Source organism: Vulpes lagopus, chromosome 9, assembly GCF_018345385.1.
Source record: "Vulpes lagopus strain Blue_001 chromosome 9, ASM1834538v1, whole genome shotgun sequence".
Lineage (NCBI taxonomy): Eukaryota > Metazoa > Chordata > Mammalia > Carnivora > Canidae > Vulpes > Vulpes lagopus.
The window spans coordinates 63,672,862-63,699,641 of record NC_054832.1 but is presented as its reverse complement, the minus strand read 5'-3'; the positions used below and the strand labels follow the sequence as shown (position 1 = coordinate 63,699,641).

The window sequence follows — 26,780 nt, the reverse complement described above, 5'->3', positions numbered from 1 at the left end:
GTCACTTGAGCATCTGACTCTTGATTTCTGCTCAGGTCATGATCTCAGGGTCGTGGAATCAAGTGGGTTCTGTGCTCAGCCGGGAATCTGCTTCTCACTCTCCTTCTTTCCCTGTCCCTGATCGTGCATGTGTATGGTCTCCTTCTCTCTAAAATAAATAAATAACTCTTCAAAAAAAAAAAAGTTAATTTTAATTTCAAAATATTTAGGTTTGTAAAAAAATAATAAAATAAGGGGTAGAAAAATTTAAGTACCTGTATTATTTACCTGTAGCTATCATATAATTTAGTCCTGATCTGATAAATTGTTCAGAGAGTAGAACTGTTTTCCCATTCATGAATCTGTAATATTTTCTTTTGCTATGCTATTCTGTGTAGAATTATTCTATAATGCTAGCAATTTTATATTAAATGACATCATGGTGCACATTTGATGTAAAAGCCAGTTTTTGGTGACATCTTTGCAGTTGGCAAATTATACTTTTCACCAAAGTGCGTTTTTTAATTTTTATTTTTAGCTGATTTCAAAACCTTTTATTTTACCACCTCACAGAAAGATAGGCAAAGAGTGACTGCTTGATTGATAGTTTTTTCTGATAAATAGCAATATGTACTTGTCTTGATTGCTTAATCTGATAGTCTCAAATAATTATGTACTCTGATGACATCAGTTTTTTATATAAATATACTGACTTCTCTAAATGAGAGGACTGTATTGTGTATAATCACAACAGTAAAGTAAAACATTACTCATTTTTTTTTTAAAGATTTATTTATTTATTTATTCATGAGAAACACACACACACACACAGAGATAGGCAGAGACACAGGCAGAGGGAGAAGCAGGCTCCACGCAAGGAGCCCGACGTGGGACTCGATCCCGGGCCTCCAGGATCACACCCTGGGCTGCAGGCGGCGCTAAACCGCTGTGCCACCAGGGCTGCCCCTTGAAGTTTATTATACTTATAGGACATTTATCTCTTAATTTATGGTTTGTGTAAGTGAATATCAAAATGAGATTGTATTCCTTAACCACTCATTATTTTGGTAATAAAGTTCTGGTTATCAACTTGGAAGGAATGAGTTTGATATACCATACTTTTGTAATAGAAAATGGAAGAATATGTATGTAGTGTTACTCATAATGACTTCTCATTTGTTTAGAGTAATATTAGCTGTTCTAGTGAATTTTGGATGATGAGATAGTGATTTTCCATTTGTTTTTGGTTTAATTTGGTGACTTTTAGGGACCACAGCTGTTCTTGACCTCAATTTCATCATCTTTCTGTTTTCATTTACCTCCCATATCCAGATAGATCCCAGGATTTAGGAATGATTGCAGGAGCACCTAGCTAATTTGTCCTTACCAATTTTTGTTGGTTGGCAGTTATTTTGCCGTCAGTATATGATTTCAGCTAGTCCCTTCTCTCTTGCGTTTTCAGTTTTTCTACTTATTTCTTCCCTTCTACCTATGAACATACTTAGGTTCTTGTATTTTTATTTTTTTTATGTTCTTGTATTTTTAAACACAAACAAAAATTCTACCTTGACCTTGCTATACTTACATAAAACACATTTGAAGAATAGTCTGTACTTTTTGCTTCCACTTCTTACTCCCTCTTATTGTTCCATATTCCGTAATGCTTCTAGCTCCTACTGCTCTACTAGTGCTACATTTTCAGGAATAACTGATGTCCTGATTTCCAATTTGGTGAATTTTACTCAGTCCTTATTTTCTTTGAACTAGGTTGATAATTCCTTCTAAGTCATGTGCATTCTGTGAGATGCCTTCTTCTCTTTAACTGACATTTATTGAGATGTGTATTATGAACCAGATTAAACTCATCTTGGTCTGTGAACATGAGCTTTGTTCTAGGACTGTCTTCTGACATTGTATATTCCTTGAATTAGATACAGTCTTCCTTTCATCTATTCTCTTTCTCTAGCTGCCATTATTACTAGTACTACTTCTGTTACTACCAAGACTGTCTTCACTACCATCTATAAAACAAAATAGAGAATCAGCTTGCGTTTGAGAATATTACAGAACAGGCATGTAATCTACATTTTCCTCTCTTATCTCTCATTGCTCTGTTACTTGTGTTTTGTGATCTAGTCAGGCTGGACTACTTTAATATTACCAGAACACTCTTCATATTTTTTTGTTTTGTTTTTAAAGATTTTATTTATTCATGAGAGACAGTGAGGCAGAGACACAGGCAGAGAGAGAAGCAGGCTCCACGCAGGAGCCCAATATGGGACTCAATCAATCCTGGGTCTCCAGGATCACGCCCTGGGCTGAAGGCAGACAGCCAACCACTGAGCCACCCAGGTGTCCCTACACTCTTCATGTTTTATCCACCTGCACCTGTTTCTCACATTTTCCTATTTCTTTTTTATGCTTTCTCACACATCTTCATCTCTGAAGCTCCTATCCAGTTTGTGAGTCCAGTCTGTTCAAATGATGCAACAGGATGTTAACATCCCTGATTCTGAACACTGTTCTCTTTGGTAACATTTATGTGTTATTAGCCATGTTCTATCTGGTATTCTAATTGCAATTCATTTCCAAAATACATTCTTGAATATAACAGGCTTCCTGGTGAGCACTTCTTGTGTACAGGTTTAAGTTCTCCTTCACTGCTGCCATATTATTGCAGTTGTTTTGTGGAGAAGAACTATTTATTTTGTTAAGCTTTGGAGTTGTGTGGTCATTCAAGTCTGTTTTTAAGTTGATTTGTTATCTGATCTGGTCTTGTGTGCTCAGATTTTTGTGATGTGAGCTATCAACTGTGACAAATTACCCAACATGTAATGTTTTAATATGACAAATATTGATTATCTCGTAGTTCTGTGATTCAGTAATTTTTAATGGGTTAGCTGGGTGGTTCTGTCTCAGATCTTACATGAGTTTGGAATCCAAAGTGTCAGCCAGGGCTATAGACATATGAAGGTTTGACTGGGACTGGAGAATCCATTTTCTTTTCTTTTTTTTTTTTTTTAAAGATTTGTTTATTTATTTATGATAGACATAGAGAGACAGAGACACAGGCAGAGGGAGAAGCAGGCTCCATGCAGGGAGCCCGATGTGGGACTTGATCCCGGGACTCCAGGATCACGCCCTGGGCCAAAGTCAGGTGCCAAACCGCTGAGCCACCCAGGGATCCCAAGAATCCATTTTCAAAATGGCTCCCTCACATGGCTCAGGAAACCTCAGTTCCTTGTCATGTGGGCCTTTCCATAGGATTCCAACAGTGCCCTTACGATATAATAGCTGGCTTTCTTCAGAGTAAATGATCCAGTAGATCAAGCAAGGTAAAAACTGTAATGTCTCTTACGAAGTAGCCTTGGAAGTCGTATGCCTATAATATTCTATTCATAAGAAGTGAACTACTAACTGTGCTTTTAAAGGAAAGGGAATTGAACTCCATCTTTTAAGAAAGGACTAAGAGTTTACAGATCTGTTGTGAAACTCTGCACTACATGATTATATTTTTTCATTAGGAATGCTAATGAAGGGTAAATTTTGCTATGATTTGTTTTGAATTGTTGCTGTTTGTTCTGTATTAAAGAGATTGCAAGTTCTTAAGTAACATAGATATGAATATACTTTTTATGGGTTGTCAAAGCTCTGTATATTATTAAGGTTTCTACAGATTTTGAATTTATTTTACAGAATTCTTTTTTGAAAATCTTAAAAGTTTTAATAATTCTGTTTCTGTTTTCAGGGCACCAATATACCATCAAATAATTCCAACTCTGTCCTATTGTTTTCTCTCTGATTCTCTACTTTAAGAAGATGTATTAAGCATACTATTATAAAAATGTATTTGTTGAAATAAATGGCTTATTTTTCCCTCTCAGCTGATTTGAATAGGATGCACAGACAAAATATAGATGCCTACCATAACCCAGATGCAAGAACATATGAAGATAAAAGGGCTGTTGTATCTCTAGACCAAAATTTAGCCTCCTCAAATGCTGAGAACCTAGAAGATTCTACAAATAAAAACTCAGGTTTTTAAGCATGTTTTATTTATTTTTGTTTGTTTGTTTACATTTCTAAAGTTCAGTAACATTTCTCTTCTCTTGTCTGACAAAGTTCATATTGTGATTCTGAGAATTTGGTTATTAGATGAGCCAGAAAGCATCACATGTTATTTATGTTATTTACAATACCTTTTCTTAAGTATTTTGAAACAGGTAAATAGGGAAATATAGTTTGCTTCCTCTTCTCAGCTTTATAACTTACTTGTGTATACTTTAGCTGCTGCTAAAATTTTTATTTTGCTGGTGGAAGGACTTTCTTAAAATCAAATAGTCTCTTTACACAACACAGATGAGAAATGATATATTGTACAAAGAAATTGCTTGTTTTTGTTATATTTTATTTTAATTCTTATTTTTATTGTTTGCTTATTTTGTGATCATTTGCCCTCCCTTGTAAAACCACAGAAGACAAAGAAATGAAGTTTAATTTTTTAAAAAGTTTAATTCACTATATAGTCACATCTCTTTCTTCTTTGATATGCTATCAGACAACATCCTTTAATTAAAGGTTCTATAAATAGAAAATTATTATGACTTGGGAGGAAAAGTTGTCATAATCTCTGTTTATCAGGTGTTACATATTTTAAAAGCAAAGGAAATTTAAAGAATATATGACCTTGTACTGTATTTTAATGCCTATAAAAGTAACCATTTATTTACTACAAATTTGGCCTTTGTATTTCCACTAAAGTTTTGATTTTTAGACTAGAAGAGAACTTTACATTAGAAAGTCCTTCTAAAAAAAAAAAAGTCCTTCTAAGATATCCCTGACTTATATATAGTCTTCAAAATTTTTTTATTTTTAAGTAATTTTAATAAAATTTTTGACTTCTTTTTGATATTATTTTTCTTTCCATTTGTTTTTCTTTCCATTTTTCTTCCATACTTGGTATTGTTTGTAGTTTTGTCTTCACCTAGAACTATCTCTATCATAGTAATAACAATTTAGGCATGTAGCTCTGCTTATCAAGCAAAAACAAAGTCAAGTTTCTGTGACTCTTTCCTAAGAAAACACACAGGCTTGGTGATTGAAAATGAACAGCAGAATTTACTGCCCGTTTCCTTTTTGCATACTGCCAGGGTTTGGGTATTAGTATCATAGACAAGATGCTTTCATTTAAGAAAGGATACGATATCATAAAATGCTGGCATTTCCCTTTTTTTGTGTATTGAAGTTCCCACATAAACTAAAATAGACTTTCTGAATGTAAGAAACTATGCAGTCATGTAGTTTGTTGCTGTGCTAGCATATGAGAGTGTGTATGTTTGTATATGTATATTTGTGTGTACATACACATGTATATGTGGCATTTAGTATTTTAAAGGCCTTAGGGAACTTGACTATATCTGAAAATTGAATGTTATAATGTGTGCTTAAAAGTTCATTAGCTTCTCCCCACATTTCCTCTTCATTAGGCCTGTTTGAGGCCTTTCCTAAAATTCATTGTTTTTCTTTTACTTTATGGTTCTAGGATGAAGAATCATATTTATGAAGTCCATACTAATTTGACTTAGTGTTTAGGTAATCATTATGCCTAGATACATTTCCATGGGTTAGAGCATGTGCTTCCCTATGTTTTTATTTTTGTGATTATTTTATAAAAGCCTTTTTTTTTAAAAAAAAAACACTTGATTTTGTTTTGCTAATCCATCTCTTCATTATAACATTTTAATGTTTAAGTATTGATTTTTCTGCTGATCCATTGAAATAGGCATTAGTAAATTTAAAGACAAAGGCAAAACAGGCCTAAACAGCAGCTAAATTGCAAAGCATGAGTGAGAGAACTAAATGCTTTAGATTGATGGTATAAGAATGAGTCTGTAACTAAAAAATAATATAAAAAGTTATATGAGACAAATTTAAATATATTGTTTTTCAGGCTGCCTTATGAAATCATTTAATCCTTCCCCAGAATGTGTAATTCTATTTATAGGAACATATAGCATATTTTTATTGTTTATGTTTATATCCCATTACTTTGATAGAATTTTTAAATACAAATATTTGCAGCGATTAAAAGAATCATTCTAATTTGTAAAAAAATGTTTGCAGAGCTGGCTTTCTAATCTATTGTGAACCATAGATGGAAAGACTTTTGGAATTACTGATTTTCTAAAACAAATTTTTAATACATCTGTGCATATTAGATTTTAATATATAATTAAGTATATTCTTAAGAAAAGGGTATTTACATAAAAATGTAAACATGTACTTTTTTTCTTTCTATAAATTTTACTTTAAAGTCTTTGCTGCATTGAAAGTTGTTTACGCTATTACCTTTTGTTTCCTTGGTGTCTTTCAGGTATAAACTTTGTAGATTTTTCAACTATCTTACTTTTGTTTCACTTTTCTTTCTCTTGTTACTTTTCATCTGGTCTTCAGATTCTAATCTCAGCCTTCATCTTCTGATTTTTGACCTCTGGACTTCCATAGTTAGCACATTTATTCAAAATACGGACTTACTAGCAAACTTTATTTTTTAACCTTTATGTTTTCTAACCATTGAGTAACAGTATGTTTTTGTAAAATTTCTCTTTCAAGGTTACATGCAAACACAGAGCTCTCCTTTTGCTCGGGGAAATATATTTTGTGAGCCTCCAACTGAACTTCAGATTAAACAGCAAGAATTATACAAGAATTTTCTTCGTTTTCAGGTGAAGTGCTTATTTTATCATTGTTTCAGAGTTTTGTTAGAATTGTAATAAACTAAACTTGCAAAGATTTTATTCACAGGGTAGGGAATAAATTCTGAAATACCTCACAGTTATTTAAGATATCTAATATACATCAGATGTAGGTAGTATTAAAATGATATTATTTGATTTATATCTGAAAAAGGAAAACGGAGACATATTAGGAATTCCAGTTGTCTTAATGTTTTCTAAACTGTATTAAATCGTTAAATGTTAAAGAATGCTGACATTTCTAAAACTGAATGATTTAATAAAGTATTCACTTATTAGGCATAGAATGAATATTTCTAGATGCTTATGTATTAGTAGAAAATAGTTTTTTTCCAACTGATATACCCTTGACTCAGTGTAGTTTGTAAATTATTAAAAATCAGATGTAATTACATTTTGCAATTATTTGCCTCATTTATGTATGTAAGCCAATAACATTTAAAATAGTAGAAATGCCCAGAGGAAGATACTTCAGTATCCAGTGTTTGTTAAACAAACAGAATTATTGAACATCCATAGTGTGTCTACCACTGTGCTGAATACTAGGGGTGGAGCCTGAGGTGAATGAGAAGGACTCATAATTTCTTCTCTCCTTACCTCCGCACCCCTTCCCACCCACACTTATATCCCTGTATCAGATTAATCCTGTGGTCTGGTTAGTCTTCCTTTGATATGACTTCTCATGTTATACTTTGCTATTCAAAATCTGGTAGTAGCTTTTCTTTCCTACAGAAAATATCCATATTCCTTAGTCTGACATCTAAGGCTATCCAGTCTAATCCCAACTCTTAATAAGGTTCTACTCAAACATGTCCTCTTTCTAATCCTAATTATTCTAATCCTAATCTTCAGTAAGGCTTTGACGTAATGGATATACTTTTGAGGGTGATTGATCTAGCATTAGTGTTCAAGATGTATTTTTGGAGGATTTAAAAGATTGGAAGCAGGGGTATTTTACTAGAGTAGGAACAATGGAAATGGATGGAAAGACCTTTTTAGGGATTGACAGAATGAATAGAGATATTGAATGTAAGACAAGTGGCATCAGAAATCTCTATGGTGTTGAACACTCAGGTAGCAGCCGATTAAAGGTCACAGAGTCACCTATAGAACTTGAAGTACCCTGTGGTATACTACCCAGATGACAGCAAGTCAAAATTATATAATTCCTTTAATAGTTAGCAAGTGTTGTTAGCATGGTTTAGGGTAGAATTCAGGGGGAAAAAACAATCTTGAAATTATGTAGTCTTTTATTATTTATTAAGTACTTTTGCATAATTAATCTCATTAATCTTCAAACTCTCTGAGGAAGGTATTATTTCTGTTTTATGACATACAACTAACATCCAGGCTAAGAGGCTCACCCCTGGTGGCAGAGCCTCAAATCGTGAGGCCAGTGCTGGAACCCGCATCTCCTGACTTGAAGTATCATATCTGCAGTACACACTTCTATATCTAGAGGGCTTCTAAGAGTCTTTTCCTCTGGAAAAACTAGTAATAGGGGAAGCTTTGACTATATCAGTTTTAGAGTAAGTTTAGCTTTTAGTTCTCCCAGCCTGTAAATCCTTTGTGTACCTGTGAATAAATTGCTCTTGAAGGGTGGCTTGCTTCCATTTTTTTTTTTTAAGCAACCCCGCAAGGGGCTTTTTCCCTCATAAGCAAAATGTAACACAAAACCCTAAGAAAATTTAAAATATCTAAGTGGTATTTATTATTACTGTCATCACTAAAGTGTCAGTTAAGAAGTACCCCAAACTTAAATGTTAAAAGAAATGTTATAAAATGTTCAAATCTATGTACAAAGATGGCAAGATATGCTTTATCTCCATGTATGCATAAAAAAGCTATACTGTTAAAAAAAAAAAAGCTGTACTGTTAAAGTTAATGCAGAAGTGTTCATGTGGTTAAAATTTGATAAGTAATGAATATGAGTGTTTACATGTCATTTTTATTTTTATTTTAAATTTTATTTATTAATCATGAGAAACAGAGAGAGAGAGAGAGAGAGAGACAGAGGCAGAGCGAGAAGCAGGCTCCATGCAGGAAGCCTGATGTGGAACTCAATCCCAGGACCCCAGGATCACGCCCTGAGCCGAAGGCACACACTCCACTGCTGAGCCACCCAGGCGTCCCTACGTGTCATTTTTAATTATAGCTTTAGAAATAATCTTTTCAGCTGTAAGATAAAATTTGATAAAATATTTGTAGGACCCTCGAAGCACCTTGATATTACACAGTTTGGAAACAACTGACCTAGATGATAGCTTTCCTCTTTCTGTTGAACTGCCATGTAGCATTTTTGTTGGAGTGGCATTTCTGTGTATTTCTTAGGTGTGTGATCCATTTATGATGTGACCTTTAATGGAGAAGTGACCTTATGACTGTGATTTTTTTTTTTTTTTTTTTTTTTTGTGGAATAGGAAGTAGGGGAAACAGTGTTAAATGTGAAGTTTTGTTGTATAGTTCATCATGAACCTTTTGTCTAGGTATAGTGTACTTGGAAAAGCGATTATGGGGATGCCTGGGTACCTTTAATGGTTTAGCGCCTGCCTTCAGCCCAGGGTGTGATCCTGGAGTCCTGGGATCGAGTCCCACATCGGGCTCCCTGCATGGAGCCTGCTTCTTCCTCTGTGTCTGCCTCTCTCTCTCTCTCTGTGTGTGTCTCTCATGAATAAATAAATAAAATCTTTAAAAAGTGTGCCTTATTAGAGCTTTAAATATTAGGATTGTACATATTTAATAGTGTTGTTTGAAAGAAGTGTTGGAAGAAGCCCTAGCATGTGAAGTGGGACATGTAAGAAGAATAAAGTTCTTAAAACTGAAAAGATTGATAGCACTAGATATAACAACCCTGAAGCTAGAGGAAATGTAGACAAGAACAATGAAAATGTGAATGGTCATAACCATTTCATGTTTAAAAGTAACTAAAATTTATTGATAACCTTAAAATTGGTATCACGAATACCCAGTACTTTTGCTGTCATTCTTCCCTACCTCATTTGTAGAGGATATAGGCTATATATCAGGGTCCTCTTCCTTTCAGATCTTAGACTTGCCTTAGAATAGTTCTCCAGAGTACACGGCACTATAGGTGCCAGGTGGCATTCCAGATGAAAATTATGAATCTTTGTGGCTAAGATCTTTGTTTACCTCACCACTTGCCAGTAGATAGGAAAGAAGAAAGGATATTTTGGGGAAGGGATTCTTGCATAAGGGATGATTAAATGCTAAAATATTACACTGTTGTTTAAGGATACTAATCAAGCCAAGGAACTTTGAAACATAATAGTAACGATCATTATAAAGTGATATAATCATGAATTATTTCCTGAATATGTGTAAACAGGGAAATTAAATTTTTTTATATACATTGTTTCACTTAAATTCTTTGACCACTCCTTGGAGATCATCACCTTTTACCAGGTGACAAAACTGAATAAGATTATCTTCTTAAGGTTACTTGGTGTGTAAGTATCTGATGGAGCTGGAACTTTACTCATAACCCAGCATTACATCATGTAGCCTCCCTAATAAAGCAAAGGAAACCAAAACACTTAGTAACTTAAAAAGAGGGTATGGATATTGAATTCACAGGATACTAGAAAATATTGCATGATATTTTAACTTTCAGTAGCTTTACAAAGTAATAACTAGGTTTAATTCTTTAGATTGAGGAAAAGAAACAAAGAGAGGAAGCAGAGCGAGAGAGACTGAGAATTGCAGAAGAAAAAGAAGAAAAACGACTTGCAGAACAGAGAGCACGAATTCAACAAGAGTATGAAGAGGAACAGGAAAAGAAAAGGGAGAAAGAGGAGGAGGTGCATTTTTTCCCTTTCTTTTTCTACTTACCCTGAAAGTACAGTCTTTATTTTGACTTGAAAAGATATTACAGAGAACAGACCTAGAGTACATTTAGAAAATAATGGGTCAATATCCATTTATTGGACACTATTTTATTAATGTGAAAGATTAAGAAATAAATGACTTTTTTAAGCCAAAAATTGGGCTGATTCTAGGATACTATAAAAGATGCCTAGTACTTTATTGTTAAATAGCTTCTTTTTGTTAAAGAACACTGTGTCATCTGTATCTTCAATTTTATCTCTTTATTTCAGACAAATAAGACAGCAGATGTATGAATGGACTATAGAATGTATATATGGAGTGTGTATTTTTCTCTTTATTTTAAAGCAAAGGCTAAAAAATGAAGAGCTTATTCGGTTAGCTGAAGAAAGACGAAAAGAAGCAGAAAGAAAGAAAAAAGAAGAGGAAGAAAAACATAATCTGCAGCTTCAGCACTACTATGCAAGAGAAAATATAATCGGGGAAGAAACAAAGGTAGGTTTTCAGCAAATATGTCAATTAAACCTGTATTTTAAACCACTTTCACTGTGGCATTGTTAGCAAAAGGGAAAGAGTGGAGGAGATGCTTTGGTTCCTCTGGGTGCAGCACACTGAACTTCCTGTATAGGTCATGTCATTGCGATTTGCTGCACTTTGCACCCCAGTGAGTATAAGGGGTTTACTTACCTTTGTCATTCTTAATTTTGTTCCCATGGTCTATGGAGTAGCATCTAACCAACCATTCATGATAAAAATAAGTAAAGAAATGGAAAATAAATGTCTGGAAACTTTAGTAGCAATTTGTCAAAGTAATTATATGTCTGTTGGGTCTGATTAAAAAAAAAGTTGGACTTGAATTATGTAATGTCTTTAAAAAATTTTTCATGTATTTAGTAATTTATGTTTCCTCTGGTTTATACTTTTATCCTTGATGATTGGAAGTGAAAAAAGAAACCAGTGGCTCAGGCAGCCTGGGTGGCTCAGCGGTTTAGTGCCGCCTTCAGCCCAGGGCCTGATCCTGGAGACCCGGGAGATTGAGTCCCTGCATGGAGCCTGCTTCTGTCTCTGCCTGTGTCTCTGCCTCTCTCTCTCTCTCTCTCTCTCTCTCTATCTCTATCTCTCTCTATCTCTATCTCTATCTCTATCTCATCTATCTCTATCTCTATCTCTCTCTGTATCTCTATCTCTCTGTCTGTCTCTGTCTCTCATGAATAAATAAAATAAAATCTTAAAAAAAAAAAAAAACACCAGTGGCTCACAATGGACTGGTTTGAAGTCCATATCTGAGATTGGTTGATATTCATGGTCATGTGTGTGGTGGATCAAAGTTATCAGACAGGTTTTCTCTCTGGGATGCCACTTTGTTCCTAAGAAGCTCCGGTTTACACCCTTGCTCATAGTTCAAAGCTATATTTAAAATTTGATGTGCATAAGTATCACTGGGGGTTTGTTAAAAATTTATCTTCCGGGATGCCTGGGTAGCTCAGCGGTTGAGTGTCTTCTTTTGACTCAGGGTGTGATCATGGAGTCCCAGAATCAAGTCCCACATTGGGCTCCCTACGTGGAGCCTGCTTCTCCCTCTGCCTGTGTCTCAGCCTCTCTCTCTGTCTCTCATGAATAAATAAATAAAATATTTAAAAAAAATCATCTTCAGGTCTCATCTACAAAAGTGTCTGATTTTAAGAAGTCTGAGGGTAATCCAGGAATCTGCATTTTATAAGCATTCTTAGTGGCCTGTGGACCATACCTTGAAAAACTGTATGTGCTGTAGGTTTAGCCCAATTTAAGAAAAAATGGTTTTTACAAATACACATTTGTACAAAACCTTATTTCTTCTAAGCAGCATTCACAAAAAAGATCACTTTTTAACCAATGGGTTCTCCTAGTTTATTTATCATGTGGTTTGGTACACTATTTAATGTGTAACCTACTACAGACAACATGAGCCATTTCTGATTGGTTCAGATACACTATTTGATTTCTCACCCCAGGCTTTTATGGTAATAGAAATAAGTGTTTGCAATTAGAATCTGCTGAAACATTGTTTAAAAGAGAATTTATAAGTAACACCTATGTTTTTTGTATTATTTTCATTGCTCTAGTAATGTTAGACAATACCCTTCATTCTTAAAGTTGGATATATATGCTTATTCTGCCTTTTAAAATATTCAAATGTCATTTGTTCATTTTTAAAATTAATAGCATTTATTCCTTTTAGAGTCATGTTAGGCTTATAGCAAAATTGACTGGAAAACAAAATATTTTCTTGTAAAATTGATTAAAAATGAAAGATAATTGTTAATTTTCCACAATTGTGTTTCTGTCCATTTTTTATTACGTTTAAAAGAAAATACTTTCCTTAGGAATACACAGTTTTATGACTGTTATAGTTCAGTTGTGAAGCAGCATAGTTTTAAGTCAGCTTTGTTACATTTAATGAATTTTATTATCATTTTTTTAAAAAGATTTTATTTATTCATGAGAGACACAGAGAGAGGCAGAGACATAGACGGAGAAGAAGCAGGCTCCTTGAGGGAAACACGATGTGAGACTCTGTGATAACGCCCTGAGCCGAAGGCAGATGCTCAATGGCTGAGCTACTCGGGCGTCCCTGTATTTTGCACTCACTGATGAAGCTAGCTGTAATTTTTCCTTTATTTATGTATGCCTGATATATACATTGCCCGTTTTCTTAGATTTTACTTTTGTGTCACCATTTATTTTTTATTTAGCTTCTATATTTTGTTGAATTTAGTTTTATGTTTTTTAATTGTTTTTTTATCCTAATTAGAGAATTGTAATCTTTTGAATAGCGATACCCAAATCCATCTATTTTTATCCTAATTTTTTTTGTTTATGCTTCCTTGATAGTTATTTGTTTTCTTACTATGTGGAGTATGCTATGTTTGCTTTATCCTCTGCAGTCCTTTAGGTTTATATTGTCTTTACAATTCTGCTTGTGGTCATCTAGTGTTTTTAAAAGAAAAGATTTTCTCCTATATTTCTGATTTTAGCAAAGTCACCAGTGAAGTAATATTTGATTTTGTACATGCAAAATGAACAGTTTAACATCCATACATATACTCTGGTCTAGGTGTTTTTGTTTTTTTTAACCAGATAATTATTGCATTTTGTTGAGAGTTTTTATGGGTTCTTTTGCATTTTGATTTTAATGAGAAGTTGGAAACTGTTAGCTTCATTACTCTGTAGACTGGAAACCCTGATTTACTTCTTCTGGAGACGTAGAATATTATTGTGATCTGGAAAATTTCCTCATCATACTCTTGGTGACAAGGGATCTAGATTTTAGAGCTTTTCCAGAAAAGTTTTTGTTTGTTTTTCATGTTGTCCTATTTCTTTTATTATTTAGACAGATGTTTACCTTAGTTCTATTTGTCTTTGTTATTTTCCTGATACTTGGCATGATGTTGCTTTACTTAAGTTGAATATTTTTGTTCTGAGAGTCTTGTCTTTTAATAAAAATATCTAAATCAATTTATATTTATCATACCTGATGTTTTTGATCTTAAATAATTGAGTTCTGGCTTTTTTTTTTAAGTACTTTATTAAATAAAAGAAATAGCATTCCAGGTGCGCCTGGGTGGCTTACTTGGTTAGGCATATGCCTTCAGCTCAGGCTAGGGTCATGGGATTGAGCCCTGCGTTGGGCTCTGTGGGGAGCCTGCTTTTCCCTCTCTCTCTCTGCTGCTTCCCTTGCTTGTGCGTGCGCGCGCTCTCTCTCTCTCTCTCTGTCAAATAAAGAAATACAATCTTTTTTTTTTCCTAACGGATATTTTTAAGAGATCCTTTATTATGCAGAAGTGAAATTTAGAGATGATATAGCTTCCCTCACACATAATTCTAAGTGTAGGGGGTTGAACAGCCCTCCTCCCCCAAGAAATAAAATCTTAAAAAAAAAAAAAAAAAGGCAGTAGCATTCTGAACTTCCTAAATGGTCTTCTTGTTAACTGTTAGGGGTGCTTGTGCACACAGGCACATATATATGTATACATATATGTGTGTATGTTTGTATACATACATATGTTGGTGTATGTGTGTATATATACATGTATATTGTGTATATATATATGTGTGTGTGTGTATATATATATATATAATTTTTCTCCCCCAGCGCTTGAGACAGCCTTCTCCTGTAGTTCCTGCTCTTCAGAACAAAATAGCAAGCAAACTTCAAAGACCTCCTTCAGTTGACAGCATTATAAGTTCCTTTATTCAGGTATATGCTTTTTCTTTTGATTTGTTCATCTTAGCTAAGTTATTTTAGATTAGGGGAATTGAATGAGTTTTTTTTATTCATCATATTTAGATCACATTTTTTCAGATCTGAAATATAGATGATGTTTGTATTTATTTGTTGCATCAGCTGTAATTGATAATACTTGGTACCCTAAAGTTAAATTCTTTTGACAGATTATAATTTAGCAAATGGTTCTTGTCCAGGCCCCTCAAGGAGGCGTTTTCTTTGATAATATATCAACTGGCTAGCTGTAGTTATGCTAATGAAACCCCTTATACTTTAGACTGAGCTGTGATCAAAAGAGAGCTGGGAAAATGTTCTAGAGGGATTGTTCCTTGAGTTGACTCTTGAAGAAATGAGTAGCGATTTGCCATAAAGAGGAGGAAGAGGGACTTTGAGCATGTGCAAAATTGTGGAAGAAAGTGTAAGCCGTGTGGCACACATGGAGAAGAATATACCGTGGTTTGGTCTGGCCTCAGTGCCTGACCAGGGTGGCAAGAGAGGTAGAGGTCAGAACATAAGCAGGATGTCGTATAGAGTGCTGAGGGGTTTGATTTTATTTCCATTGATGAGTGAATACCAAAGGGGCTAATTACCAGAATAGACAAAGCAAATGTTTGAACATTGTCCTGAATCCCACCCTCTGAGGTTCTGATTAGTAGGTCTGTGGTAGATAATGAATAGGGATGCATTGTAATACTTTAAGTAGGGGAATGACACGTGTCATCAGTTGGAGAAGACAGTGTTGTGGAGATGTATTTTAGAGGTTGAGTAAGACCATAAACATGGAAACGAGTTATAGTGGTTTTGCAGAAGTCCATTTGTGAGACTTTGAGGACTTAAAGGCAGTGACATTAAGAACTGAGAATGGATAACAAATTCAAGATATCCTTAGGAAACACATAATGGCATTTACAGACTGTAGCGGGGGGGTGGGGTGGGTAGGCATTAGTGACGACTTTCAAGTTTCTTGTGAGATTTATATAAAGTGGGTGGTTGAAAATACAGGTTGTGGCTAAGTAAGGAACTCTGGACTGGTTTTGTTTTGAGAGCCATTAACATTGTTCCTTGTCAGATGAGTACAGCCATCTAGGATGAATTTGGGGGAAGTAAAGAGGGCTGAGGATGGAACACTGGGAGTTAAATATTTAAGAAGCAGAGAGAGGAGATAGAGAAAGTGACAGAGAATGGCAATATCAGTTGCTACTGGCCAAGTAGAAGAAGGGTGTAAAATGCCCATTGGTTGTGTCACTTGGGGTCACCTGGTGACTGGTGAGAGTTGTGTTAGCGGAGTGATAGGGTGTAGAAGCAAAGGCAGTAGCCGTGTGGTGAGGAGTGAATGGGCATGAGGAAGTAGACATTGTACTGGCATCTCTTCTTGAGAGGATAGCTGAGAAGGGACAGTAGATAGTGATGAAGGAGGAGATTCTTTTTTTAAGCATAAACTGAGAAAAGAGAGTGATTGGAGGAGGTCAGAGTCAATTTACCAGATACAGAGAATAGGTGAAGGGATTGTTTTTGGATGGAGCAAGGAGGACCCTTCCATTGTGATGGGAAGGAAAAATACATGTAGGTAAGTGTATAGGTAGGATAGTGGGAAGTCTGGTTTCTTTCACATATAGTTACTTCAAAAAAGAATTGTTTTCAAGCTTCTTTGTAGAGAAGGCATACTGAGTATATCTTTGTTATGATTGTTAAACAGGAAAGTTCCATGTCCAGGGCACAGTCTCCTCCGGTACCTGCCAGGAGAAACCAGCTACGTGCAGAAGGTAGAGTTAACTATTAATATTCAGTCTGTAACCTAGACTATTTCTCTTTTAAGCTTTTTATTTTGAGATAATTATAGACTCACGGAATGTTACAATAGAGCACAGTGAAGTCCCTGTGTACCCTTTCCTGCAGCTTTCCTCAGTGGTAATATCTTACATAGAACACTAACCAGGAAATTGACATTTGGTATGCTGTACAGACTTCCATCCAGTCTTACAGTTTTAACACAAAGTAATTGATATGTATTTGTGTTTGTGTGTGGTTCTGTGCATTTGTATTATGGATAATTTGTGTGACTACCACACAATCAAGCTGTAGAACTGTGACATCAGGAGCGCCTGTGGGGCTCAGTGGCTAAGAATCTGCCTTTGGTTCAGGTCATGATCTCAGAGTCCCTGGATTGAGACCCACATCAGGTTCCCTGCTCAGTGGAAAGCCTGCTTCTCCCTCGCCTTCTGCCTCTCCCTCTTGCTTGTGCTCTATCACTCTTTCTCTCACGTAAATAAAGTCTTAAAAAACAAAACAAAACAAGAACTGTGGCACTACCACAAAGGAACTCTCTTGTGCTTCCCGTTGTAGGTGTACTCTTCCCCCCCATTAAGAATAATTCTTCACTTTGGAAATTTTTGTATTTCAGAAATAGGTGTGTATATCTTACTGGTATTCATAAATATGATCTGTATATATAAAACACTAAAAATAACTTTCATAAAGATATCTTTCTGAGCATTTTAGTTTTATAAGTCAGTTTATGTTTAATGTTTAATCTTCTCTTTTTATACCTGTCTTATTTTTTTACTTATTAATGTGAATTTGCAGAGGAGAAAAAAAATGTAATTATGGAGTTATCAGAAATGAGAAAACAGCTTCGTAGCGAAGAGCGGCGTCTGCAAGGGCGGTTGCTACACATGGACAGTGATGATGAAATTCACATAAGGCAAGTTACAACTTGTGTTTTTTGTTCTGTGTTTTGTTGTTCTTATATTCAGGAAAAGGAATTACATGCTAACCAGAACCCATTCAATCATTTACAGTTTTGGAACAGGATTAATCAGTCTTTATTTTAAAATCACATTTATTAGAATGGTTAGTTCGCATGTTTGAGAAAGATTTTAATAGATTGTTGGTAAAATTGTAATGACTGAAATAACCTTTCCCTTAAAAGAAATGTAGCTTAATAATTATATCCTAGGGGAGGGACTCAATGCAACTAATCCAAAAAAAGCATATGATTTATTAAGTCTGTTTGAGTTTGTAGTATGTGGTAGGTTTTCTTTCTCTTTTCTTCTTTCTTCTCTTTTTTTGCAAAGTAGCTTTTTCTTTAACCAATATGCTTTTAGATTCACATTCTTGAGTTTTATGTAGATTAGGTTGCCTTCATAAAACATTTATCCATACCTGTTGAATCTATATTCAGTGCAAAAATATGGGATATTTAATGAATTTTATTTAACCTAATATAAAACATATAAACTGAGTGTTTTAGCTGTCCTTCCTCTGCCACTAATATATTTATGTAGATGGTGGTGGTGTGAGATGTTAGAATCCGGGAGGAAGAAAGAAGTAGCACTTTCTTAAAGGAATACCAGAAATAGTAGCTCTAACCATGAAATGTGTAACAGGATTTGACTTAGTAAAAAATGAGTTCCGAGGGGGCATGTTATTCTTCCAGCTCTATCTTAGAATGGACTGTTTGTTTCACCACAGAAATCAGTGAATGAAGATAATTGACTGATTTCAGTCCATATGTACGCAAGGCAAATAGGTGCAGATGTTGCTTTGTAAGCTAATCTAAGTGGTAGGGAAGTTCATGCTGGGAAAGAGATAGTTGAAACAAGACTAAGAAATTATGAAATCGGTCTCTTTCTTACCCATCTTAGTCTTCAACAAAATCAGGCATAGAAATTTAGTCCTGGGGTGGGGAATGATATAGGAATGGAAAACTTCAGAGTTAGAATAATTATAAACAATTATATTTTAAAGTTATCTTTTACATTTTCATTCAACAATCTGTTTTCTAAAATACTTTCTAGCAAAATAACTCACTATCAGACATTTATGATCATTTTTGCCAAGATGACTCAAATTTTTTAAAATAGTGTTCTTCAAATTGCAGTTGCAGTCTTTTTGTAGGTTGTAAAGTCAATATAGTGCGTAACTACCACACTTTTTTAAAGAGGGTTTATTTTAAAAAACATGATTTATTTTGGCATAGTTTTAAAGAAAAGTTGCAAACATAGTACAGAGTTTCCATATGCCTCCTCACTCAGTTTTCTCAATTGTTAACATCTTGTGTTACTAGAGTATGACTGTCACTAAAAGCTGATACTGGAACATTACTACTAAGTTCCATACTTTTCGGATTTCTGAAGTTTTTCTTTTAATGCTCTCTTTCTTGTCCAGAATCTAAACAATATAGGGTACCACATTGCATTTAATTGTCATGTATCCTGGTCTCCTCTGGTCTGGGACAGTTTCTTAGTCTCTCCTTATCTTCATGTCTGTGACAGTCTGTAAGAGGGGGGGTATTGGCTGGCTAGAATGTCCCCCAGTCTGCGTTTGTCTGAAGTTTACTCAAGATTAGACTGGTGCTAAGGGTTTTTGGAAAAAATAGCACAAAGTGGATGGCCTTCTCATCACATCATCATATCGTGGGGATACCTGGCATCTACGGGACATTCCTGGGGATGGGAACCTTCATCATGTGGTTAAAGTAGAATTTTGTTAGGTTTCTCTGCTCCAGGACACAAATCAATAAATTTGGCACACTCACCAGAAGGGGTAGGAGGTGAGATTAAGCTGCATCATCTGTGGGGAGGTTGGTTATCTATGCATATTATTTAGAATTTTTTCATAAGAAAGATTTGTCCCTTCTTGGGATGCCTGGGTAGTTCAGTTGGTGGAGCGTCCAACTTGATTTCAGCTCAGGTCATGCTCTGAGCTCATGGGGAGTCTGCCTCTCTCTTTCTCCTTCAGCCCCTCCTCCTGCTCGCCCACTTGCACTCAATCTCTTTCTCTGTTTAAAATAAATAAATCGTTAAAAAAAATTTGTCCCTTCTCTTCCCTTTATTTATTTAATCATTTATTTATCTCTCTTGTGTTTTGTGTATATTTATTTTGTACTTTGGAATATAATCCATTGTCCATTCATTTTGGGCACTTCTGTATTTTCTAGTATTACAAGAGATACTCCAGGATCTTCTTGTATTTCCCCTACCACCTCCCTGACATCAGTCATTTGTCCAGGAAGCCATGGTTCTTCTTGGAGAATGATATTTAGAAACAAGGTCTGGATGTTAGATGTGCTTGCTGCTATTGGATGTCTTTGCCTCTGGGCTCTGTTAGTTTACAGAGCTAGATAATTTAATATATGTATGTGTACTACATCATAAACATATCTGTCTTTGTTCCTGGTCTATCAATTTGTATGTTTATTAACTTTATACTGATATTTAAGACTCTGGTCCAGTATATGGTAAGATTTTAATATAGCGGCTTAACCTCCAAGCATGTTCTGCTAAGTAAACACGGTGAGAAAATTTCAAGAATACAGAATGGCTAGATAATGAAATGTTAACCCAAGATGGTAATTTTCAGTGAATAATTCTGTTTTACTTATCAACTACTTCTAAGTGAGAGGTCAGTATCGTTTTTATTTTATGATGTTATAAATGTCTTAACTGTTGCAGCTTTGCATATTCAGACATGCATATATACTTCAGTATAGTGGATTATTGACATGTATTTTCTTTGCTTCATTCATAAATTGAACACTGTACTCTTTTGGCAAACCAATATAGGAAAGACCAGGCAGCTTTTTAGTTTTCTCATTTGCAAATGATAACCATGAGATTTTAGTAAAGAAAAAATATACATATGTGTTTGAAAGTACCTTGTAAATTCTACATGCTAACTTAAGTTAGAGAATATATGTTAGAATTGCCATCATTTAGCAAGAATTGGTTAAATACATGTACTTTGGGGATCCCTGGGTGGCGCAGCGGTTTGGTGCCTGCCTTTGGCCCGGGGCGCGATCCTGGAGACCCGGGATCGAATCCCACGTCGGGCTCCCGGTGCATGGAGCCTGCTTCTCCCTCTGCCTGTGTCTCTGCCTCTCTCTCTATCTCTCTGTGACTATCATAAATAAATAAAAATTAAAAAAAAACAAAAACAAAAAAACATGTACTTTGGTTTGCCATCATTTAGCAAGAATTGGTTAAATACATGTACAATTTTTAATATGTATTATAATCAGAGATATCTCAGTTGATTCTTCATTCCAATTTTATAAATTGTTTCACAGAAAGAATCTTATTCATTAATTAAGCTCACATTATTGAACTCTTACTTTGTGTTAGACACAAAACAAGCATTAGTCATCTCATATCCAAGAAAGATCTGATAATCTAATTCTTAGCAGCCTATTTCACTTTTAGCAGTAATGGGAACTAGGCAGGAGTCCAGTTTAATGGCCTCCTAGAAGGCTTTGGTATTTGTTTTGCAATGTAATGAATCTTTGTTGCAGTTCCTATCATCCTAGGTGGTTCTCTATTTAGAGGTCTGTGTCAGCCTTGACAAGAGGGCCATTTTTGTGACTCTTTATTCTCACCCTGAAAAGAGACTCCAGGAGAGAGGTGGTATTTATTGCCTTTTGGGATCCAAGCTACTCCCATCTAGGTACTTAGGGAAGATTTAGTAAACAAAGAAATGAAAGGAGTTGGGCCAAGTCTCTGACAGCTATATCTTAAAGCTTCATTTTTAGAAGAAATAGAGGGGGCCCTCTCTAGTGCCATGGAAGCACAGATAGGTCTTTCTTTGTAGTGCTAGAGACACTGTCTCCCATCCCTTTCCTCTTATAGTCACTCCCCCAAAGCCTTAACAGAAAACTCGCTTACTAAGCCACCTGCCTAGTAGGTTAACTTTCTAGGTACGAGAGGAATAGAGTATAAAATTAACCAATTAGGTATTGAGTTCCCTGAAAGCCCATTGTAAAATTAGTGTTGGAGACTGTGGCTCATACCCATTGTATTGGGTGGCGTACATTTTTCTCTGTATAATTTTTATTTTAGGCTGAGGGGAAGACTACACTTACTGATTACCTAACATAAGTCAGGTACAGTGCTGGGTACTTTACAATATATAACTTCACTTAAGTAGAAGGACTAGACATCATCTGCATCATATAGATGATGAAATCGAGGTCAAACTGCCAGTAAATAGCAGAGCTGGTCTTTATAATCTTTGAGGTCAGAAAAACCAATATTTAATCTCTCTACTATGTGAACATTTTAAGGTAAAGCTAACTCATTATATTCTTCTAATAGGATACTTTGCATCGGAAGATCATGAAAGATTACAGTGACTTTTACCATATTTTTTAATATAAGAGGTTGTAATAACAGATGTTAAAGTTCTGTAATATACTGTGATGTAAGATGCCAGATTTCTTGTTCAGGGAGTTAAATGTGAACTCTGATTCTCTTCCTATTAAAATGCATATACCAAAATTTGTCATCTACCTATAGGAAAAGAGAAAGGAATCCCATGGATATATTTGACATGGCTAGGCATCGGCTGCAAGCTCCTGTCCGAAGACAGTCACCTAAGGGCTTAGATGCTACTACTTTTCAGAATATTCATGACTTCAATGAGCTGAAAGATAGAGGTGAGTAGGGATCCCTGGGTGGCGCAGCGGTTTGGCGCCTGCCTTTAGCCCAGGGTGCGATCCTGGAGACCAGGGATCGAATCCCACGTCGGGCTCCCGGTGCAAGGAGCCTGCTTCTCCCTCTGCCTGTGTCTCTGCCTCTCTCTCTCTGTGACTATCATTAAAAAAATAAAATTATAAAAAAAAAAAAAAAGATAGAGGTGAGTAGAATGCTACTCTTTTAGATACAACCTGTGTTCTGCCCTTATTCAAGTATTTATTTGTATCCTTTTTTAAAAGTAAAGTTTCATTTAGAATACCTATTTTAAATGATGAGTAAAATTTCTATCTATATACTTGAGTTTTCAGCTTACCAGTCTGGTTGATGAAGTTTTAGTGGGTCTAGCTCTTTTCTTTTGGAGAGCGTACAGCTGTTACAGCCTCTTGGGAGTGGATTAGAGGAGTTAGAATAATAAGAAGAGTGGCCTTTGTCATTAATGGATGGGGGACAGGGCAAGACAAGCTTAGGAAGGAGCCTGAGGAGGAACAGCCACAGTGACTGGAGAATGTGGTATCTTAAGAGCTGAGGGAAGAGATTGTGTTAGGGAGGAAGGATCATGTAAGATGAATATTGCAAAGTGTCAGCTGGATGAGAGGTCATTGGTGACCTCACTTAGATCTCTTCTGGTGAAATTAGGGCTTCAGAAGCCAATTAACTTTGGAATGAAGATTGACTAGGAGGCAGTGTGTTGGAGGCAGTAAAGCATAAGACAAGCCCTGGAGGAAGCTTGGCTGAGAAGGGGAGGAGTGAAGGGTCTAGAGCTGGGGGATCTTGTTAGGATGGCTAATGTGGGGTAGGGTACAGTAGAGGGAGGGAGTGATGAGAGCAGGGTCCCTGAGTAGGCAGGAGCAAATGGAGGATTTCTGAAGGAAGAGAGTAGATTTGATGTAGCACTTAGAAGGAGGAGAGAAAGCTTAGTAGAGAAATAGGATTGCCAGGGATATACAGGGGCCTGGGAGACCGAAAATGAGTAGAGGAACAAAAAATGTGTATTACATGTGATTATCCTTTTGTACCTTTAATAGAACAAGTGTTGGAGTTGAGGTGACAAGTTGCTGGGTATGTGGTCATATGACCTATACTGGATGAACCAGATTTTGACTTTTCTTCTTTTTCCTTTTATTTTTTTATTTTTTATTTTTTTTTTTAAAGTAGTATCTATTACAGAAAGTTTTGAAAACACAGATAAGATAGAAAAATCTCCTTACTCAAACCTAAATATAAACACCATTCGTATTTCTAATCTTCTTTCTGAGCCTAATTAAAACAAAAAGAAGATATAACCATTACTTTTCTCTTTTGTTTTTCATTTAGATTTATAAATGTCACCAATTACATTTACTGTTGTTTTTTAACACTGATAATTTACTATATGCCAGGCGTTGTATTAACCCAGTGGGTCTCAGAGTTTGGTCATGAGACCTGTGCAATTAAAACTGTTTTTATTGGGGTGCCTGGGTGGTTCAGTTGGTTAAGCATCTCCCTTGGGTTTGGGTCATGATCCCAGGGTCCTGGATGGAGCCCCATGTTGGGCTCTCTGCTTGGTGAGGAGCCTGCTTCTCCCTCCCTCCTGCCTGCTGTTCCCCCTGCTTGTGCATTCTCCCTCTGTGAAATCAGTAAAATCTAAAAAAAAAAGGGATCCCTGGGTGGCGCAACGGTTTGGCGCCTGCCTTTGGCCCAGGGCGCGATCCTGGAGACCTGGGATCGAATCCCACATAGGGCTCCCGGTGCATGGAGCCTGCTTCTCCCTCTGCCTGTGTCTCTGCCTCTCTCTCTCTCTGTGACTATCGTAAATAAATAAAAAATTAAAAAAAACAAAAACAAAAACAAAAAACCTGTTTTTATTAATCTAAGACATTATTTGTCTTTTTCATGTTTATTCTCACACGTGTGTACAGGTTTTCTGGAGGTTACACAACATGTGACAACTTCATTGCTCTAACGCTCATAACACATTTATGTATTCTTGCATTTTAAAAATTTCTTAGTTTTAATTTCTGTGAGTGTGAGAGAGAGACATAGATAAAAGCTTCTTGGCGTCCTCAAAGAGTATAAAGAGATTGTGAGAACAAAAAAAGCTTTACCCCATAAAATTGAGCCATTCATTTCCTTGTATTATTTCCACATTAAGTCCTTGTTCATTATGTGACTCAGTTGTTGATATCTCTTCTTTTTACAGAGAGGAAACTGAGTCTGGAAATAGCCAAGTCAGGGTCCATTCAATCCAAGTTCATGTGTCCAGAATATCTTCTGTTAACTTTGCTCTTAGCCATTTTCTAATTCTTAGATATTCGGCATGGTTCTCATGTTTTTGTTATATTACACTATTACTTTATTTTAGTAATTTTTATAATTTATGATCATAAAGCTTTTTACATATTTAGGATCATTTTTTTATTTTAATTTTTTTTAGGATTATTTCTTTAAATTATATTCCAGCAGTATAATTAGTAGAACAAAGGGAATAATTTCAAGGCTTTTTAAATGTATGAACTATATTTTTATTCTTAAGATTTAAAAATAAAGGTTTAATGTTTTCATTCTGATAACTTGATATTCTTGAACTTGTGGCATAGATGAATTCTTAGATTGTTTCTTCCAACAATGATACCTCTCCTAAAGTTCCAGCCAGTCTGCATTTATTTTGCTTTTTGCATGATATTTGCAAAGGCTAAAGTATTAATTGGCCAATAACATTATATTTTGATTTTTTCAGTATATTCTGAGATTGGCTGTGATTACAGCGCCTAATGGCTGCCTGAGTTGTAGCCATGTCACTAACTGCTTGGCTATCCCTGTTGCCCAGCTGTGTGCTCTGGGGGCATCTTGGGGAGTGGGAAGGTGTGGACAGAGAATGCATAGTAAGCTACTGCTTGTTCTGGGGCGAGGGGAGGTTTCCTTTTAATGTTGATAAGTTCGTGAAAGGGCAATTGTTTAAAGAATATTAATTTCCTGATTTTGAGTTTTAATGATAATTTTAATATCTTTTGACTTTGATAGTTTATTATTTTAATTGTTCCTTGATTTTGAAATTAGGTTACTCATAGGTTACTTGCAGTGAAGTTCTATAAAATATCATTTGGCAACAAAGATTGAACTTGGCAATATATGTTTTGTACTAGATTCAGAAACACGAGTTGATCTGAAATTCATGTACCCGGATCCTCCAAGAGATCACCACACCTTGGAGATTCAGCAGCAAGCCCTACTAAGAGAGCAGCAGAAGAAACTGAATAAAATAAAGATGCAGGAAGGTGCTGAAGGTAAGAAATAATCATTCCTATCTCAAATAGTATCAGTGGGTTTTTTTTGTTGTTGGCTTTTTTTCCTCTCTGGTATTAATACAGTCCCAGGCAACTTCCCTCCACTGGCAGCTCCATGCTCACATGGCCTTTTGGGGCCAGCCATTCACTATAGCGAGGAGGATGAAGTACCTCAGATAGGCCAGGTGACATCAGCAGGAAGAAGGAGCTCAGGGAAGGAGTGCTGGGCAAACACACCAGTGCCCTATGGGGCATTTCTTTGCCCTATGTGTCTGACAGGTTTTGATAGGACATAAAATCTGTTCAGTGAGACTGGGCTATGAATATGTTTTTGAATAACCAGCCAAACAACAGATACTTACTGAGTGCCTACAGTGAACACAAGTACTGACCCATATCTGGGGATGTGGTGATGAAATATGCTACTGCTGTCAAGGAGCAAGTTAGATGTTGGATAAGTTAGATGCCAAATAAGCATAAGTGTGCTGACTGCTGCAAAGGAGAGATCTGGGGTCCCCTGGGAGTGTGGAAGTTTGGGTGGGGGAGCACCTGATGGCACAGTGGAGGTAGCATCTGTGGGCCCTTTTGGCTCAGTGTCCTACACGACCCTCACACATATTTCACCAGCTTTGCCAGCCTGTAGGCCACAGAGGGCGGCCATGGAAAAGGAGTCCTAAAATCACAACAACCCAGTAATAAAAATGAGAAGACATACTCATTCTTAGGCCTGCAGAATCTGAAGAACCTTTTTTGACCATAAGACAGTACACAGGAGTAAGTTGTGTACCGTTTTAGGCCAGGTCAGGACTTTGGTAAAGACTGATGTAGGGAAAGTCCTTCCTCCATTGTATACTGAGTTTCTCACAGTGGTCTCCTAGGTCACTCTCTGACAGCATAGTATCATCAGGTGGTCGCCGGCGGGACACTGGGTGCATCTTAGCACTGAAGGTATCCATCTTCCACAGCAGCCACCTGCCCACTGCCATTAAACTCTGTGATGGTTGAACTCATAAGAATATGGTTTAACTATAAAAAATCACAAACAGGGCAGCCCAGGTGGCTCAGTGGTTTAGCGCTGCCTTTAGCCCAGGGCGTGATCCTAGAGACCCGGGACCGAGTCCCACATCCGGCTCCCTACATGGAGCCTTTTCTCCTTCTGCCTGTGTCTCTGCCATTCTCTCTCTCGCTCTCTCTCTGTGTGTGTGTG

The 26,780-nt window shown here is 36.1% G+C and overlaps 1 protein-coding gene across 16 annotated transcripts in view; it reads left to right on the top strand.

Annotated features, from left to right (window-relative positions):
* CSPP1 (centrosome and spindle pole associated protein 1) overlaps positions 1–26,780 on the top strand; it is a 133,643-nt gene that overhangs the window by 95,456 nt on the left and 11,407 nt on the right. For 14 of the 16 annotated variants that reach the window (XM_041769304.1, XM_041769315.1, XM_041769314.1 and 11 more), the window contains 9 exons: positions 3,864–4,016; positions 6,592–6,704; positions 10,403–10,552; positions 10,926–11,072; positions 14,710–14,814; positions 16,538–16,604; positions 17,425–17,542; positions 22,131–22,270; positions 25,433–25,573. In XM_041769304.1, the coding sequence (XP_041625238.1) occupies positions 3,864–4,016; positions 6,592–6,704; positions 10,403–10,552; positions 10,926–11,072; positions 14,710–14,814; positions 16,538–16,604; positions 17,425–17,542; positions 22,131–22,270; positions 25,433–25,573 (1,134 nt within the window). The remainder of the gene's footprint in view (positions 1–3,863; positions 4,017–6,591; positions 6,705–10,402; positions 10,553–10,925; positions 11,073–14,709; positions 14,815–16,537; positions 16,605–17,424; positions 17,543–22,130; positions 22,271–25,432; positions 25,574–26,780) is intronic. The other 2 variants (XM_041769313.1, XM_041769310.1) reach the window with 2 other exon arrangements.